We start from the raw sequence: 18,930 nt of genomic DNA on the forward strand, positions 1-18,930 counted from the left end.
ACACAGTGAAAATGTACAGATTTTTCTTTGTTGCTTTGTTTGTTTTTAAATATGCTGCAAAAAGCGGAGACGGAGCATCGGGAAGGTTTTGGGATGACTGAGAAACTTGTGAAAAACTGACTACTGCGATAAAGAAAACAAGGAAGGCTATCCATCGTGTTAAAAAGTACAGAGCTCCAGGAACAAACTGACGGACAGGTTTTCAAACAGCTGCTGAGGCTTTTGATCAGGCAATGGTGTCTTCAGCACAAATGCTACATACATGGTCACTCTTCATGGCAGACACAGACGCGGTGTTAATGGAGTTACTAATAACTAGTTTTTACTATGATTTTCCTGAAGTTTAATTTTTTTTCCCCCAGTTTCTCGGCTCCTCCTGGATGCCCTTAACATTTGGCTATACTGCTTAATTTGCCAGCTGGTTCTGCTTCAGGGATTTGCAGGTTTGAATCCCAAACTAGCACTGGGTGACCCTGAGCGAGGTCTTTATCGTCCTGCTGGATCCCCAGAGTCGGCAGCAGCTCGCTGCGCCTATTAATGTAGTTAAAGTGAAGTATGAATTGAATGGGTTTGATACCAAAAAAATAATTTCCCAAAAGGGATCAATCAAGTACCTCACTTTCACTTCAGTGAAATAAATGTTGTAATTTTTACTCTTCATTGCTTTCATTTCAGTGACTCTGGCATCGGATTAACTGTTGAAAAACCTACTGTTAAGCAAAGTCAACTTTAGTTTCTATTCTGTTTCAACAACTTTAAATCCAGTTTGACACAATGCTGGCGTTTAGTTCCTGATCAAAGACTGAACAGCTTCCTTTAGGTCACATTTGTTGTCCTTCATCAATCCAAATATAAATCTTCTTCGCAACCACTTTGTGATGTTCAACACCAGAAATATTTCAGTTTGTACACCTTTAATGCATCAACAGCATCTTAAACTTCCATTTCATCTCCTGTGATGTTGTTTCAGTGAAATAATACAGATTCATGTGATGAATTTAAATGATAACAAAACACTAACAGGATTGTGGAAGAACCACAGATAAATCACTGAGTATGCCATATGAAATTACCATTTTCTGTGATTCACTCGATAGTGTGTACACACAGTTTAGTAGTCCACACCTTTTATTAATGTATATATGTGGCTTATTAATGTCTCTGCACAGACTTACACAGAAATGCTTTTTGCTAATGCATGAGCCCCGGACGCCTCTGTAGTTACCAAAATCATTCTCAGAAATACATCAAACAGCTTTATGCTTTTAAGTAACATCTAAGCATCTTCCTGTATCTCCACCTAATTAGGCCTCAAGTCAAATCAGTCCTCCCAAAGTTCCATTTCTGACACTCTAATCTTGACTTAAAAGGATTTACACCCTACAATACCGAGCATATTTTGCTGATTATCATGGATTTTCATTTCTCCAGGTACCTCGATTTTCTCCAGCAGTCAAAAATCACGTATATTAGCCTAATTGGTGACTCCAACTGGGCTGAAGGTATAAATCTGATGAGATAGCTGAGATTACCAACACCATTCAAATTTTTTTCTGAATGATGGTAATTCACTGAACGATTTTCTTTCTTCTTGTACTAAAGCCGACATTTCTTCAAAGTCAATCATGCAACACACGCTTGCTGGATTATAAATGTTAATAGACAGCTGTTTGATTAAGTATCTGTAATAACTGACAGTTGAGTCGTTTGAGTTTAGTGTTTTCTTTACTCCATTCATGAAATGACTTCCTCCAAAAATGACTTCGCCGCAGCCGAACATTAACAGCCTCCGTGGACATCTGTGCTGTCACGACTAAATATCATATCCTCTCTGCACAGCGCTGTGATAGAGGAGACTTCACAGTCCTCCTGGCACTGATGTGCTGAGATCCAGTAGTGACTGGGGAGAAAGCTCGCGCTCAGTGCAAATGTTTCCTGGAGAAAAGAATCAGATCAGCCGGAGGCACGAACCCCAGAGAGGGATCAGACGGAGACGACAAGACAGAGCGCGCTAAATTCAGCGGGGAAAAAGTTTGACTGAGCCACCGAATGGAATTAAATAAGCGGGGAGAAAAGAGACGCATGACAATGCTGAGACTCACTGTGAAGTTTTTAAAGAGTATTTTTCAGTTGATACATACAGTGTACTTGCGACATTAATAATAAAGGAAGATCATTGAAACAGTGACAACGTATCCCAAAATAGAAATTTATAAAATAGGAAAAGGAAAATTGTAAAACAGCATGGACATACAAGGTATACATATTGTAAGCACTAACGAAAAGAAAAAAATTGGTCAAACAAGTTACGGAAAATATAAATTTCCTTTGACATCATTTTGGTTTTCTTACAATACTGTCTGACATGAGGACGCTGTTATTTAAAGTCCAAAGAAACATAATTACCCCTGTACGTCTAATGCTTTTGGTAAATGCATTATGTCCTTGTGTTTTCATTGCACTGCAATTTCTCCGGGAACAATCTTATGCTAGCAGTGATTTCTCGCAGCCGTCCTCAGGATCCGTGCGCTCCCACCCCTGTCGAATCCGGGTGAGGGTGCGGTCCACACAGGGCAGGAGGAGCAACAGCTTGACCACCAGGACGACCGTCGGCACGATCAGGCTGAGCATGTATCCCGGTGGAGTGTACCATTTGTAGGTACTGGGTCGAAGAAACTTGTTCCAGCCATACAAGTAGGTGTGTAAAGTGCAGAATAACAGCGTCACGTAGCCCAGCTTCGACTGAAAAAGAGAAGGAAAATAAAAAAATACAGCTCATTTGTTTGTGTTTCCAAACGCAACAAGATGCTCAGATGTAAATACTTTTTAAAGGACTAAAGAGAACAGAGACATTTCCTGGTCTAATCAATGCTCAATAAATGGAGCGACAGAACAGGTTTGCCACACAATCACACAAAGCGTGAAATGCCGAGATAAAACTGAAGGACGCTGCGCGACATGAAGAGCGTAATTATACTGTTTCAGTACTGATGATTATCCTTCCAATCTGCTGAATGGAAGCCTCCTCTCAGCCCCTCCAGAGTGCATATTGATGAGTATAATGTATGGATCCACTGGTTGTCAATTATACGTCTGTCTTCCATAAAAGCTCAGCAGTCCATCACTGGAGTCAATTTAGAAATACAGTCACAACCACTCACGTTCACACTTACGGGTAATAAACACACGTTTTTGGCCAGCGGGAGGAAACCAGAGCCTTCAGAGAGAATACGCACATAAACAGGCACATTTATCCAGAGCGATCATTATTCTCGATTTGCATGTTTTGTTGGTGTCTTAACAATAAGCTCACTCGCCACAATACAAAAATTAAAAAGTAAAACTAAAAAGTTAAATTACCATTCATGACCAGCCTTTAAGAGCTGATGTGGGCCTGCAGTATTCCAGACATGATTTTAGTTCTTTTTAACCTATTTCAGTTTAAATGAAGAAACTCAATGATCAAGTGAATTTTTTCAAGAGAAACTTGCAGCCTGTGCTTGAAAACATACTCAATTACACTCGTGTCATTTTGAATATCCATATACTCACACATGCATTTCTACGCATCGAGAAACAAGAATAAAGCCTCAATACCGGCCATGATGTAGCCCAGGATAATGTATGCCCCCAGATTATACGTGATGAATAACTTAACATTTAAAGTTCTGCTCTAATTTGGGCTGGAATGGAGGGGAGGGGCAGAATGAGAAAACGAGCCTGACATGACCCAGTTACATTTATGAATGAGGTTCTTCCCAGTAGTGCGGCCGATTTAATTTTCAAGTGGTCAGAATGAGAAAGAGGTAAATAAATGTGTCTGCTCATGTGAAAACAATCCCACAATAGAACGAGAAAAATTAACTTCAGACTTTCAATGGATTACTTCCAATCAGAAGCTGAAAACAGCTGTCAGGCCCATGCAGCTCTGTTCCATCTCCACTGGAGCACGAACCTGCTCTCATCAGTCAAACGCTGAATCTTGACTAATGAACAGGATGTGGAGATCATACCAAACTGTTTTTTTTTTTTTTTCTCTCCATAAATGTCCACTTTGCCTCAGCAGCCTTGAGCATAAACAGGGATCACGGTGGAGTGGCAGGACACACATTTTCACAGTGCACTTTAAAAACCTCCAGCAGACGTATTACAGGAGGATATACTCCTTCAGGTGAATCTGGTTGTCTTCTGCAGCTTTCCAAGGTCATAGTCTCATGACAGGATTCATTAACTGATTGAAAGTCCCAATGAACAAGTTTCTAATCACTTTTTTTTCATAGATATTTCATGAAACGTTGCAAAAATGGTCACAAACATATTCCGCACTGCCCTTTCTTTCAATCATGGTTCTTTTTTGTGTGAAAACAGCCTCTAGACTTCCCGCCTCTATTTTTTTTTTTTTTTTTTTTAATCATTCTGCTAAAGTGAGTGTAACATTTACTTAAAATTATGTTTCACATTTTAGGTTTACAGGGGAAAAAGTCATTAAATGCAGAAGTAACTATTTCTGCCATCTAATAAATCCCATAAAACACGCACGGGGACTGACACAAACATTTGCACAGGCAAGACTGGAACAGCGTAGAGCCAATACCGCTGGAAAATTCCACCGTCTCATTCCAGCACCAGTGGATCGTGGTGTTTGTTCACGTAAACGGGGCTCAGAGATTGAGCCAGATATGGACAAGCGTGTGCGGTTAAAGTGGAGTTCTGTGTCCATTATGTGTCGGTGTCACACAATGAAAATGACACTGCAGATAACCTCATTTCATATGGACCAGACGCATGTGGCAGAATCCACCTGTATGAAGCTGAACTCCCTCCAGCTGAGAGCGTTGCTGACAGAGGGGAGGGAGGTTATCCCCAGCAGAAGATAGAGGCCAAATCCCAGGATCCCCACAGAGTAGTACGAGTCAGTGCGCCAAGCGATGGCGGTGTCAAACTCTGATGTTCGGTTCTCCTTGATCTTAAAGAGACAGCATAAAAAAAAATGTATATGAAGCATCTGAAAGCTTATTGGGTAATATCATGAATCTATGAAAAAAAAAAAAAAGTCCCAGTTGGCTTACCTGTGAGATTGTACTTGCCGCAACCTTGTATCTCACATAATATCTGGAGCAAAAAATAAAAAAAAACATTGTCAAAACATTTAGAGGTAAATCCTCACTGAGAAATCTACTAATCTGTGGTTTGTCATCATAACATCTTGTGTTTGGTAATCTAGCAGCAGACGTTTTAAAGCCTGGTCTTAAAATCCCACCGACTCAAGAGAGCAAGGGTTAGGTTGCCCTTCTGTGTGCCTCTAAAATTAAGCGGTACACATAAGTCCTCCATGACAAATGAACAACTCTGCTCCACTAAGGAAGACCGACTCCATTTTATCATCCCTTATACTAACCTTTATAGACGTTACAGTTGCCAGTTTATTCGGTGTATTTAACTGAGAGTAAGTCTGTGTAATACAGCAGCCCTGCAACCTCGTGAGGGAGGCAGAGTAATTTTCCATAATGCTTCTTGGCATTAACACTTTTTCTTTCACCAGCAGGCCAAGTGAACATAAACTTGAAACAATGCCTCCCCTAAAACAGGTTTAACACGGTCTAACCACCGACGCTTCCGTTCATTGCGTGGGCGTGTGCATGTTTACCGAAAGTAAGACAAGTGATCAACCAAGGACAAAGCCGGAGAAAGAAACGAACAACAATCCCTTTAGGCTTAATTAACAGAACGTGTCTCAGCACACAAGACAAGTAGAATTGTCTCATTAACACCATCAATTTTGATATTTTCTTGGACAAAGGAAGAAGTCATGTCGGGTTTTTTTTTAGAGTGTGATGTTAATTAAGATTAAGAAAGACTTTTGTAAAAGACAGAAAGAGACTCACCTTATGGGAATTAGGAGGGTGTACAGCACATGCAGGGAAGCGAAGGCAAGCGCGACCAGTCCGAGCTGTTTCCTGCACAGCATCCAGCGATCCAACCAGTCAGGGAAGCGCCTGAAACAACATACGTTTGGCTTACACAACAAAATATTTTAAATGTGTTGCTCATTCTGCACCTTTGTGCATGCACTGAATACCCATCATAACTTGAGCCCTGACTTGTATTTGGTTCCCCTGTAGAGCTGGAGGAGGGCAGCTATGACTCCAGGGAGGTAACACAGCGACAGCATAATGAGAGACACTATTGGAAACACCTGAAGGATGGAGGATAAGAGCAGAGGGGTTTATTGTGAGCATATTTTGCACAAGGTTCAAGAATTTCTATGCATCATGCCTGGAGGCAGCTTGTTTCAAAGCCACCTGATGATTTAGAGGAGCAAGAACCGTGTTCACCTTGTTAGCCAGGGACACCATGATTCTGAAGGAGATGTCTTTTTGCTGTTCGACATACGCATAGATGACATCTCTAATGAGGAGATAGAAGAAGAAGAAGGCGGTGAGGCCTACGGCCAGGCGCAGGGGCATCCTCCACTCCGGGAACAGCTGCAGGGGGAAGTCCTCCAGCTCTCTGGCTGCAGACAGAGACCCCCTGTCCAGAACAGTGAAGCCCAGTTTGGTAGCCGTCTCTGCCACCGTCTGCTTTGCCTCTGCACTGTTCCCACACAGGTACACCTGGAGCATAGTAATATCCACGGTTGGTTTTTGTTTGTTTTTTTCAAAGCGGTACATGGTTCACATGAGAAGTATGTCTCAATTATTCCATAATTATGCATTTAGGTTCATGCATTTGCAAATATAGTCATAAAAGGATGGTTTGACTCCAGAGAACTCAACATGAAAGATGCTGTATAAATACTAAACAGGCCTCTACTAAAACAATGCGAAGTCAACACACGTGTGTTTTGCTCCAAATACAACGTTCCACAAAATACACACATGCAACCCCAACACACACACACACACACACACACACACACACACACACACACACACACACACACACTCCCTAGTGTGGTTTTCCCCTGTCCTCTGGGACAGCGCAGCCAGATCAAAATGAAACTGAAAAACTCACATATGCTGCAGCTTTGCAGTACAGAGCTGGAGAGTGAAACATGTGAAGGGAAGCTTAGATCTAGCGAGACTGTCGAGTTAATTGATTCAAGGATACATCAGAGACAACATTCACAGTGAAGACATAAAGCTGACTTCTCGGATTTGGCGTCTTTTACGCGGATTTGGTTTGATCGCAGCTTCAAAATGAGTTAATGATGTAATTTAGAGTGGAATGCTTTCCTTTTTGGAACAAGAATATTATTTTTAACTTGTTGGTCAGCACCCTCGGTGTGAACACCTCAGAGAGCTGTCAAATGCAGGAGGTCCTGATGTGGAAAGTCTGACAAACAGCATGTTTTAATCCAAAATGAGATTTGTCAGCATGAGGGGGGAAAAAAAGAAATTACTAAACGGCAAGAGAATGAACCTAAAAAAATTAATTCTTCTCTTTTTCAGCAAAGAGACTTTGACAGCCATTTTCAGTACCTGTCTGTTGGCATCTGAAGGTCCGTTCTGAAGCGCCCAGGCAGACAAAGTGTTAAAACCTTTCACCACATGAGCTCCTGGAACGAGTCTGGAGAGTAAGCAACAAAGTTTTACTTCACGTGCTGCCAGTTCTGGCCACGTGGTCTCTGACCTGCACACATGCATTAGATTACCACATGCCTTCAATTGAACTTACCTCTGCAGATACTCAGCGTTGGCCTCTGGATATTGATTCTTTTTGAGGTTGTTGCTGACGTCTACCAGCACCTTTGAATGAATGAAATCAGAGGAATCAATGAAAAGTTATAAATTAACCGACTGCTATGTTAGACAAAGATATTTGACTGTGCATCATGGTACCTTTCCCCTTAACTCAGGAAGAAGAGTCTCTAGGAAGCCATAGTTTTCTCTGTGAATGCAAATAAACACCAGATTGGCAGACTGGGCTGCTGCTCCGTGGCTCATCACCTGTACAACACACACACACACACACACACACACACACACACACACACACACACACAGCCCTATTGTTATGCACTACTATTACACATTGCAATATATTCACTGATAGACATGTTGTTTTGCACTACTTTAGAAGTTTCACTTAAGATGAAGCCAGAGTGCAGAATTCAGAATACAAAAAAATGCACAACAGCATCCAGAGATACAACAGTATGCACCCAAATTATCAATGAACTTGTTCAGCAAGTCAGCATTCTCAGCCTGAGAAAGTTAGCTTCTTTGAGATTTCTTTTTTTCTTACAGCAGCCACCACACTTTAACTGCTACCATACAACTATTAGAGTTTTGGGACCATCTAGAAAAACATGATGAAAAATCAGCAATTACAACAACAATCTAAAAGCTACTCCAAAACAAGCTCTGTTTGTGGAGGCATCACACCGCATACCTGAGTTCCCGGAGGCAGGGGTCCGCAGCTGTGAGGTCTGCGGCTGCCGTACACCACCCTGTAGCCAGACTGGAGCAGACGCCGGCCCAGAGAGAAGCCTAAGTCCCCTGTTCCGAAGATACACAGCGGCGTCTGCTCAGGGGCAGCTGCCATGTTCAGAGGACACAGTGACACGGTCTCTGGCTTCACCTCCTTTGACATGCTGCTCAGTCTGTCAGCCGACACGGCCACAGCCTGACACAATCTGTGAGAATCTCTCCTGTGGGTTTTCAAAGAACAAAACACTCCACCAGGTCTGCTGTCAGTGCTTGACAGCTGTATTGAAAGAGAGCCAAGTAATCTGGGTAGATTTGAGACTGGTCTAATGAAAGTGCTTTCTTCAAATTAGCAGGTCTTCTTCATGCCCCTGGGGGGGAAAAAAACGTATAAGTAGATCCACTATCTGCCCCTCAAGTTCACATGTCCAAACTTCGTCTCGCTTTTTAGACTGACAGATTTCTCCGTCTGGAGTTTGCTTTTCTATCAGCACATCCCCTCCCACTTTGGGACGGGCTCAGGTTCAAACCCGTCTGAACTTGGAAACTCCATAGCAAAAAGGTGGGGGGCGGTGGAGGCAGGGGTGCTGGGCTGGAGGGAGGGGGGGGGTCGTCTGTACTTCTCTGAAAGAGTGTGCCTGTCTACATTTATGTATTTTTTTTTAGCTGGGAAATACCAGTGACCTTCTTCGGGGAAGTCAGTTGGGCATCCGTTACAAGTTAGGCAACATTGGAAAGTAATGCTTCATTTGTTCCTGCCAAAACTTTGTGGTTTTTCTGGTTTTACCTAATCACTGGCACATTTGGGAGTAGGCCAAGGCCTAGTTCTGATGAAAGACTGGAAATGCTCATGTTAAAAAGTTGGAGTCACATTATGTTTGCCTCTAAAGGACACACTCTTCATCACACATTTAGGCATTTGCACAAAAAAACCAAAGTCCACAACATGAACATCATGTTTAACTGTTTTGTAAATTTTCAACTACAAGAGTGGGACTTCATGACAATTAACTTATCGCAGCTGCAGAGCCGTCACATTGAGCTCTCTGCAAACAAACTCTCTGCACTAACTCAAGGTCACAGTGAGCAAACATATGTGCGGGAATGCTCCCAACCCCCCTCCTCACGCTGACTTCACATTCACCAACATATCGCTGAGAGATCCATATGCCTCATGCACAATGTGCACAATCACCCTGACATGAATGCACTGAAAAACAGGACATATTTTGTATTAGCAGGAGGTTATTTGTGGTGAACTTGCAGTGAAAAAGCCCAATCCTTATAATCAGCCACTGATAAGGTGGTCAGTGGAGGCACTCACCGAATCCAGGCGTTTTACAAGCAAACCTACCAATTAGAGTCTAATCTTCTCTCTTGTGCCGCTCCTATGAGTAATTAATGTTCCGAGTTTTGTGACTGAAGTTGGCCTCTGAGGGCATTCTTTTTCTATTTTCCTTGCGGTCAAGAATAGCGCTGTTCAGCACGGAGGTGAACCACAGGCCTAGTGACCTGTCCTAAACTATAATTACTCCCACCGCTCTGCTGCCTCTGTAAGTGGCCTTTATGTGTTTGTGCACACACGCACACACACACACACGCACACACACACAATGGAATGTAATGAAATTTGCTTCTGATCCGGTCTTCCGGGCAGTAATTAGCCTGAGACCTTAACCCAAATTAATCTTCTGCTTGGCGGTAAACAATTATTCACCTACTCTTCGTACCACAACAACATGATAAAGTCTGAAGATGTGTGGCGCTCATGAGGAGTGCTTAGTCGTAATAAACAGACTTAAAAAAAAAAAAAGTTACATTTAGCATCAGCAAAGAAAAACAAGACCAACAAAACAGAATGCCTGATGGGTAAAATCTTGAAGTTCAGTGTGGATGCAGAAGGTCAGTGTTATTTATGTGGATTGGGCTGAGTTGGGTGTTTTGTTCTCATGTCAAATGGTCAATCATAACTGGCCCGGAGTTCCCTGCCCTCGAAAGTCAAGCTCAAAGATAGGAAAAGCTCAGACACCAAAGGACAGAGCAAAGCCTCGGTGCAAACCACAGCCGCTGTCAAATACATGCGAGCTACACAGCAGACAACCCACGTGGGTGGTTTTCCCATGAACAAAACAAAACTGAATGGAAGCAGCAATCGCATATCAAATGTCAAGTCTGGAAGAAAACAAGGGTGATGATTGGATCACCCAATATTCCCTGGCTGCGGCCATTACCATGATTAGCTTTATACACTGCAATATCTGATTGTCTAAGCAAAAAGCAGGATGCATTAAAGCATCAAGTCTATGCTAATGAATTCTGGTGTATGAAATGCGGCTCACTCACTGATATAGGGAACATTCTGCTTTCTCAACTCTTTATACTATATAATCAGAAAGATTGATTGAGAGATTCACTTTTCTTTTAAACTTGTAATGTAGTGTTCAGTGCAGTTTTCAGGCAGCTATAATAAATGTGTAATTGTGACCATGCGAGTTGCCTCGTAAAGGGAAAGGTGGAGAAAAAAGTAGATGTGGATTTTCCACAGTGATGCAGCGTTATCAGAACAGATGGTCCCGAGGTAAAGGATTATCTGATCCATAAATAACTGCAACAGTTATTCTCGATTCTACACGCTGAACAAGATAAATTATCAATAGTCTGGAGCGGAAAGATTTGTTGGAAAGTGTGATTTGTTGCCTAAAAGAAAGAGGAAGGCCATGTAGGAAGGGAACGGGTCCGTCTGAAGCCAGCCTAGATCATAGTAACGCTGTACTGCTGGAATTTGCTGGGAAGAGGTGGTTGAATCTGAGGTGTGACCGAGCCAAGGAGCTGCTGCGCCGCAGGGCACAAAGCAGAGGAGCGAGAAACATCCTGGTCTAAGGCCGATGCCCGGTACAGTGACTTTTCTCTCTTCTCGCTTCACCTCCTCTGCACGACACATCTGCTGTATGTGTTTCCCTCAAGGCTTCGAGTGTCCTCATATGAGTCCCTTCAGCTATCTGTTTGAGGTTGTGTTTTGGGTTGCAGGCCATGACCCAGCACAGCTAAAAAGGCCAGATCTAAAATCAGCTTTTCTCAAGGCAGAAATATGAGAGGCCTCGGCTGAAAAACAACCCACACGTACTCTCAGCATTTGCTCATAAAACGGCTAAGCTGTCAAAGCCCCCTTTTTGTAAGGCATTTACATGAGTAACGGAGGAAAATAACGTCCAGCTGGCTGGTTGGCAGCAGATGATATCCTTAGTGAAACTTATCTTGGCTTTGGACAAAGTCAGGAACTGTGTTGCAAGCTGTGCATCTCTCTCTCTCTCTCTCTCTCTCTCTCGCTCTCTCAGCCTCAGCTCTATGGTCTATCATTTTGATCGTTGTAGAGATTTACAGTGGAATCTCCCTACTGACCCCTACTACTCGGGTGCTCAATGAGTGGCCTGTAAAGTTAATGGGTCAGATCCAATCTTTCCTTGTAGCACACCTCTCTCCCTCTCTCTCTCTCTCTCTCTCTCTCTCTCTCTCTCTCTCTCTCTCTCTCTCACTCTTTCTCTCTCTCTCACGCACACACACACAGTCCTGTCTCTCTATCTGTTACAATGTAGAACATCACCGGGATATGGCCTCTTCTTTATAGCGGTCCTAATCACGGTGGTTATAAAACCTGACTGAAAGAGTTAGCAGTGGACCTGGTAACACTGATGCATGCAATATTAGATGAGCAAAGAGGCATTGAGACTCTTCCCTTTCCTATTCCCCCAAAATGGGAAACCTAAAACAAATTTTCAACCTTATAGCCCCTTCACACATTGGGCCAGGTGTTTGTTGTTATGTGACCTGACTGAACCTCTGGAAAACTGCACTGCACCACAAAGCAGAACTGCAATTGACAAGAATGCACAGGATTTTTAAACAACACTGAATGCTGTAATGAGCTGACAAACCGATAAAAATTAACATAAATTAACAAATATACGTTCCAGGTTCTGTTGCAGCAGCAGGCCATGATGCGGCTCCTCGCTCTCCCACACTGCCTGATCGCCTCCATGTTGGACTCTATGGCTGATTGGCCCACGAAGCCCTCCTATGTGACTTGTTGGAGCTGTGTGTGATTCAGACCACTGTCATTGGGCCCTTGCAGGCAAACACAGACCCGGGGCCTGGCTCCAGGTCCCGGTGACCCTTGTCAGGATAGGGTGCACTATTGTCTGTGTTCTGCATTTATAATGAATTTAGCGTGGCCCTACCGGGAGCATGTGCTCCCATTGGCACCGTTCTGAAGATCACTAGACAGCGGAAGACCTTCCTCAACGGCAAGGTCATTTGTGTATTTATGCATTTTAATTGTTGTTGTAAAAAAAAAAAAAAAAAAAAATGAAAATTGGATTTGGCTTTTCAAACATGAACCTTGAATAATGCAGCCATTGAAATCCAACAGACTCGCTATTTTTAGATATATTTAGGACAACACTTGTATCATGTAGTATTTTCTGGTTCTGAAGTGACTGCTGCATTACCAGACACCTCAAGATTCAAAAGAAGAATAGCAAAGTGAGACCTGTGTGTGGGTCGAGCACAGTAAGATGAAATGCAGCAGCGGCAGTGATTGTGGTTGTGCTCGTTGCAAACTGAGTCATAAAAGCAATCACAGTGGCACACCAGGAGTGTAACCGCACCTTTTGACAGCTTAAACACGCCACCTTATTACAAAGGCTCCCTTGGATGTTGCAGCAAATTGTGTGTCACATGATAGTGTGGCATTGCAGCTCAAACTGTCTGCTTGAATTAGCTCTGTAGGCTTTGCTTAAGTTATGCCATTTAGGATTTAGTCTTTGTGTAATCTGCCAATCTTGCAGAGCAGAGTAAAGAATGATCTGTTCTGAAAGATTCCAAGAAACTTGATCAATATGTCCCTCCACCTTTCAAAAAAAGAAAAAAAAAACCTCTTGCCACATATGTTAAAAGAGGAAGTGAAACTCAGTGTGGTCACTTCAGCACTTTTATATACAGCTTCAGTGAAAAATCTGAAACTCCAAATGACCACAAAAACACTGGCACAACCCCCCCCCCCCCCCCCCCCCCCATCCAAATTAAGAATTTTTGAATAAAATATGTAAAAGTGAAAACCAAAAAACAAAACATCGTAAAGCTCAGCAGTTCCTTGCATGCATCTTTCATGCACCAAGAGTATTACAGACCTCAGCGAGCTGCAGAGTAAAACCAAACCTCTTCCCGGTTTGACCTAATCTGCCCTCCCTTCTCGTCTTTAATCACGCCATTAACTCCCTTTTCTGTTTTTTTTCTCCCCATTTTACTCCAGTTCCCATTCCTTCTCAGCTGCTCCAACATCAAATCCCACTCTGGAACAGAAGTCCTCAAGGTAGTGAATATATAATTCATCCCTGTGACCACACACTGTTGAATATTTCACTCTGACAGTCATGTATAATTATAGTTGACTCTGTGTCAAGCTGTCACTCCAGTGCCCCCTCTCTGGTGTTTTTTTTTTTCTCCCTTTTTCTTCCCTTCAGGCCTCAAAAAACCGTTTCCTTGCCAGTGTGGGCTGCCTTTTCGTCTTTTGGAAGAAGTGGATTGCTCAATTACTGTCAATCGTTGACTGGCAAGTCACCATTCACACCTGGCCCCACCCCCAGTGGAAGACGGAAGGGGGCTCACAGCCACTGACAGGCACGACGACGTGGCACTGCGCAGACATCCGCAGAATGCATACTGTGGCGTTTCGGAAATGAGATAAAGCAAGTGGTAACGATCCTCATGAGGGCGGTAATGAGACTTAATGGGAGTTAATGGGGTTACACTGATCAGGAGAGCAGAGAGACCCCAGGTTAATACGACGACTAACAGGACAGAGACTGAGTGTTTGTGTGTATGTGGGCTGGAATCTACACTCACACACTCTCTCACACACACACACACACACACAGCCGATATAAAGGGCTGTTTCAGCGCCCGTGCCACAGACAGAAATCATTAGATCGTTATATCTCTCAGCAGTTTCAGAATTATACATGAGCCCTCTGCTAGGTTCCTTTCTTTGATTTTCTTGTCCTATGCAACTGTTAGGGTTACACTGCCTGCGTGTCTCTGTGTGTGTGTCAGTCAGTGTGTGTGTGCATGTTTGAAAAAGTGGGTTCTTTCAAGTACTCCGCGCTTAGCAGCAGTTAATTAGATGAGGGTGAGTGTTACCTGTGCCGAGGCCTTTGATGAAATATGTTCAAAAAGAGATGGGGGTCGCGAAGAATGAGATGGGAGGAGAGCACCAGCAGGAGCGAGCGGGGAAGTGTCAGGGTTTGTGTGCGTGTGTGCGTGTGTGTGTGTGTGTGTGAGGAGTGATATATAGAGATGGCTTGAAGAAAATAGAGAGGATATAGAAGGGATAATAGTGAAAAAGAGAAGGAGCAGGGGCAGGAGCAATTAGAGTTGCCAACCGTTCCTTGAAAAACGGAATCGTTCCGTATTTGGATGTAAAAGTGTGCGTTCCGTATTGAGCTGAAAAGGAACGCACTTTGTTCCGTATTTTTGTGAGAGTCAAAACGTGAGCAATGGAACATGCGCTTTTTTTTTGAAAACTTACGGTAAATTGTTCACCGGCTCTCTGAGGTTCTGTGACCAATGAGCTGACAGAGATGGCTCGACAACACATCTCATTGGTCAAAAAAAGACCGTTCCTTGGAGGCTACGGCAGCTCATTGGCCAATACTCAGTTTGGTCACAGAGCGCATGGGAGGAAGTAAATCAAAACATTAAAGCAGCTCGCAGCATGGCTTCCAGAGACATGTAAGTTTGTGCCGTTTCCATATCGGATATATCATGTTTAGTTCATTGATGTGTGTCTGCTGCTGCAGACTGTGGAGTGTTTTCAGTTTAGAAACGGAACCTTGTTGGTTTTTTTGATCAGAAGGTTTTCAGTTTTGATTTTGCACTTTTTTAGTTGAAAATAAAAAAAGAACATGTTAAAATCCAGAAGAGACAGCAGCTGTTTGATGTTATTTTGCACATTTAGCAATAAATATAGAATAGAATAAGAATAGAAGACTTCATAGAACCCACAGCGGGGTGCAAAAGTAATGAATGGTGCAATAATTAACAAGTTATAGTGCAAATCATAGTAGGATTGATGACAGAAGCTAAAGACAATGAAGATCTAACTGTATGTACAACCTGAGTCTTAAAAATATAACAGGAAATATATAATATATACAATATATACAATACAATATGCAATATATGATGCAATATATAACTATACAGTATGATATAATATGTACAATATGTTTTAGCAGAGTGAATGGATGATAAAGTGTCGCTGAATTTCTTAAAGGGGGGGTGCAGGATATTATAATGTCCAGGATTATTGCACATATTCTACACAGTAGAACTGTACAGTCTGACAGCGGTGGGGATGAGAGGCCTGTGGTAGCTCCTTCCTGCACTGAGGGTCTCAGTCTCCTCTGAAGGAGCTGCTGAGCTCCTCTACCGTCCGGTGCAGTGGCTGAGAGCTGCTGTCCATGATGATGATACTTGAATGATAACTGTCTCACTGTAGGCCTCAAATACAAACAGATCAAGCTGATCATGAGTTATTGCAATCTTGCTACTGTAGGTGTAATGCAGTAGCCTAATGTGTTTTTATAGTCTGTAATAGGTATAACTGTGGCAAAATGCTGTTAGATATGCGTTTTTCACCCCCCAAAACCCCAGTTTCTTTCAGCTGCCCGCGAGAGGTGTTCCTTATTTCAATCTCTGGGAGTTGGCAACCCTAGGAGCAATAGCAGAAGCAAGGAGAAGTGACAGAGAGCAGAGTCGAGGACATTCATTTTTAATCGAGAGGAAAAGTCAGTTTCACCTCAAAAAGAAAGGCTGATAGATGAGGCCCATTCACTTAAGGCTCTGCTCCGTGCACACAAAGCACACACCTATTCGCACATATGCTCACCCGTGCTCCCAGCTTCGCTCAATATTAACTCATTAGGCTGTTTAGCTTTCGTGGATTGCATTGAAATTCTGTGAAACCCACGAGAGAATGTTTGGATTATAGTTTTCCTTCATCATAATAAGACTCAAATCCTCCTTTTTAACCTTAATACTTTAATTCTAATTACTCCACACAAGCTTCAGTGAGTGAAAAACTGGGAGGGTCCTTATCCTTGGGGACAGTAAGAAAGAGAGACTGCTGGAGACAAGCCAGAGAAGAGGAAAAGAACAAAACAGAGTTGAAAGAGGACGGAGTGGAGAACTAACTCACAAGAATTACACTAATGTCTCACTCACAGTTGTTTCATGACTAGCTCAAAATGCTCGGACTTCTGAATGACAGATGCAGACAAGCGCACAGAGCTTAAACAACAAATGTTAAGATGTTTTTTGTGTATTTTGTAGGGCTGTAAAAAACACGAACATGGCTCTCAAACTTGAGAGCTATACAGCACTGCCTATTGAAGCTGTCCACTTCATGACAAGAGCAAACAACATGGTTGGCCGTTCCGCGAAAAGGCTGATTTTTGACAGGCCAGTATATAACTATGTGCGTCCCTGGTGGGTTGGCTTGTAGTTGGCGCTTGAAAAATGGAGGAGGCAGAGTTGGAAGGTGAGGGACAGGATGTCTCCCGAAAAACACAAATTTTATGATATCCCTCATCAGAAACGACTGGTTGTGCAGAACCTAGAGTCACTTTCACAGCATTCCCTACAGAATCAGCTGCAGATTTAGAGGTCCAGAAGCAAACTCCACAACTGTTGTTCGTTTTTTTCTTGCTGGAGGGCAGCGTCATGGACCAGTGGTTCATGCTTTCACCTCACAGCAGTGAGGATCTTATTTGGAAACCTCTGGCTGAAGAGGATTTCTGAGTAGAGTCTGAACGTTCTGCCTGTGGCTGCGTGGAGTTTTGCCTATTTGACTCCCACAACTTAAACACATGCAAGCGGTTTTAACTGGTAACTGTGTGTCAGTCCATCACTTGTCTCTCTGTTAGACAAGTGATGGACTGTGTTGTCAGAGAAAGGATGGAGGATGTAGTTTGAAGGTTTCCACAGGGGAAAAAAAGTGGGTTGGAGAAATGCCGTGTCCCAGAATCATTTTTTTCAGTTGATTCATGAGAGATTTAAAATTCAGATTTAAAATTATGTGCTTTTACAGAATAAGTAATCTTACCCTGCATTTGTTTATTCATATCATGATCTCGCTGAATATTTTCAAAGCGTAATAGAGACTGAATTAAAATGACGAAATAAAGAGGACAATAGCAGTGTCCTGGACATGTTTCTTGTATATGTAGGACACCGGAATCACATCTTAATCCCTTTATTAAGATATGTTTCTATTTGGCTCGATCAGTTGTACAGTTCAATTACCAGCCATAGCGGCACTGATGCTACAACTTTATCAGCGATACCCTGGATCTAAGGCTACATGGTGGTTTAATTTCCCGCCTCCAGGACGTTGCTGTTCAGGTATAGAAGAATTACAATTGCAGACTACACAGAATGCCTTACCTGATACTGTGTGGAAAAGACACTGGAAGAGGCTGTTTTTATTTATTGTTCATTGCAGCCGTTAACACTGCTGCGTAATAATGTGAAAAGATGTTGTGCATTATGAGTTTTCTTGTTTTCAATCTCTGGGGGCGATTCAAGCTCGTCTCCTCATAAGCTGAAGCCCTGAAGTTTAAAGGTCACGTCAGGTTGCACCTCGTGTTACTTTTGTTTTGATCTCTTCATTATTGACGTTGTGGGGGCAGAAGGAGGCATTACTATTTTATCTCCTCTTGTATATATTGCCGTTTTTAGCTCCTTTAGATTTATTTTCAGCTGTACCGATGGCATTTTTGGTATGTATGCCCCATGAGGGCATAGCTGTGTCTGCCAGCAGATATAATTTATTGAAATTACAGAGAGGGTGAAGAGAAGAAAAAAAGAAAGAAAGAGGGTGAGCAGAAAAGGGGAATACAGAGAATTTTGGTTCACTGCCTGATTATAAAATTTGATTTGTGACTGTGAAAACTGAACTGAGCCCATAACCACATTAAAACAGTTTTCCTGAAATGTATTAGAAGCCATCAATATGTGGAAACAGTGTCCTTCACCTGTAAAAAGTGTTCCCTTATGATGTTATTTTTCTGTTTATTTATCTCCTACTGACTGAAACCTGTCTTTCTAATGCAGGCTTTTAAAAACACAAGGACCTTTGTAACAGAAGCACCACTTAGGTAATTGACCCCAGGTATTGCCAACTAAGAGGATAGACAGACACTCTGCGGGATCTAATAACACTTTCCTGACCGCAGCCCAATGGGAGTTGAGTTCAAACCAGAGCTCAACATGAAAACGGAACAGGAAAGATTCATTTTCCCCAGGGGGGTCTCACACTCACACTCACACTCACACTCACACACACACACTCTGTCTCTGAGAAGATACACAAGACATTAACAAGAAACACACAAAGAAGGAAAAAACACTCTGGGAGAGAGGAACATAGGAAGCTCATTGAAAG

The 18,930-nt window shown here is 42.7% G+C and overlaps 1 protein-coding gene across 1 annotated transcript; it reads right to left on the minus strand.

Annotated features, from left to right (window-relative positions):
* Positions 1-1,663: 1,663 nt before the first annotated feature.
* Positions 1,664-8,872, minus strand: LOC115397397 (metalloreductase STEAP4-like). The gene is made up of 10 exons (XM_030103679.1): positions 8,395-8,872; positions 7,842-7,949; positions 7,678-7,748; positions 7,482-7,569; positions 6,336-6,614; positions 6,102-6,196; positions 5,886-5,996; positions 5,070-5,112; positions 4,802-4,966; positions 1,664-2,742 (listed from the first exon to the last, which is right to left on the minus strand). Exons 1-10 carry the CDS (start codon positions 8,593-8,595, stop codon positions 2,485-2,487), a joined length of 1,419 nt encoding a protein of 472 aa, XP_029959539.1. The 5' UTR covers positions 8,596-8,872; the 3' UTR covers positions 1,664-2,484.
* Positions 8,873-18,930: the final 10,058 nt, after the last annotated feature.

This window comes from Salarias fasciatus, chromosome 11, assembly GCF_902148845.1.
Source record: "Salarias fasciatus chromosome 11, fSalaFa1.1, whole genome shotgun sequence".
NCBI classification, from domain to species: domain Eukaryota; kingdom Metazoa; phylum Chordata; class Actinopteri; order Blenniiformes; family Blenniidae; genus Salarias; species Salarias fasciatus.

Bases quoted from the DNA above. Each gene is read 5' to 3' on its own strand.
- LOC115397397 (XM_030103679.1), bottom strand. From the start codon at position 8,595: ATGTCAAAGGAGGTGAAGCCAGAGACCGTGTCACTGTGTCCTCTGAAC. The intron at 7,749-7,841 runs GTACCATGATGC...ATTCATTCAAAG, and splicing joins TTCCTGAGTTAAGGGGAAAG to GTGCTGGTAGACGTCAGCAA. The intron at 7,570-7,677 runs GTAAGTTCAATT...CTTACTCTCCAG, and splicing joins AACGCTGAGTATCTGCAGAG to ACTCGTTCCAGGAGCTCATG.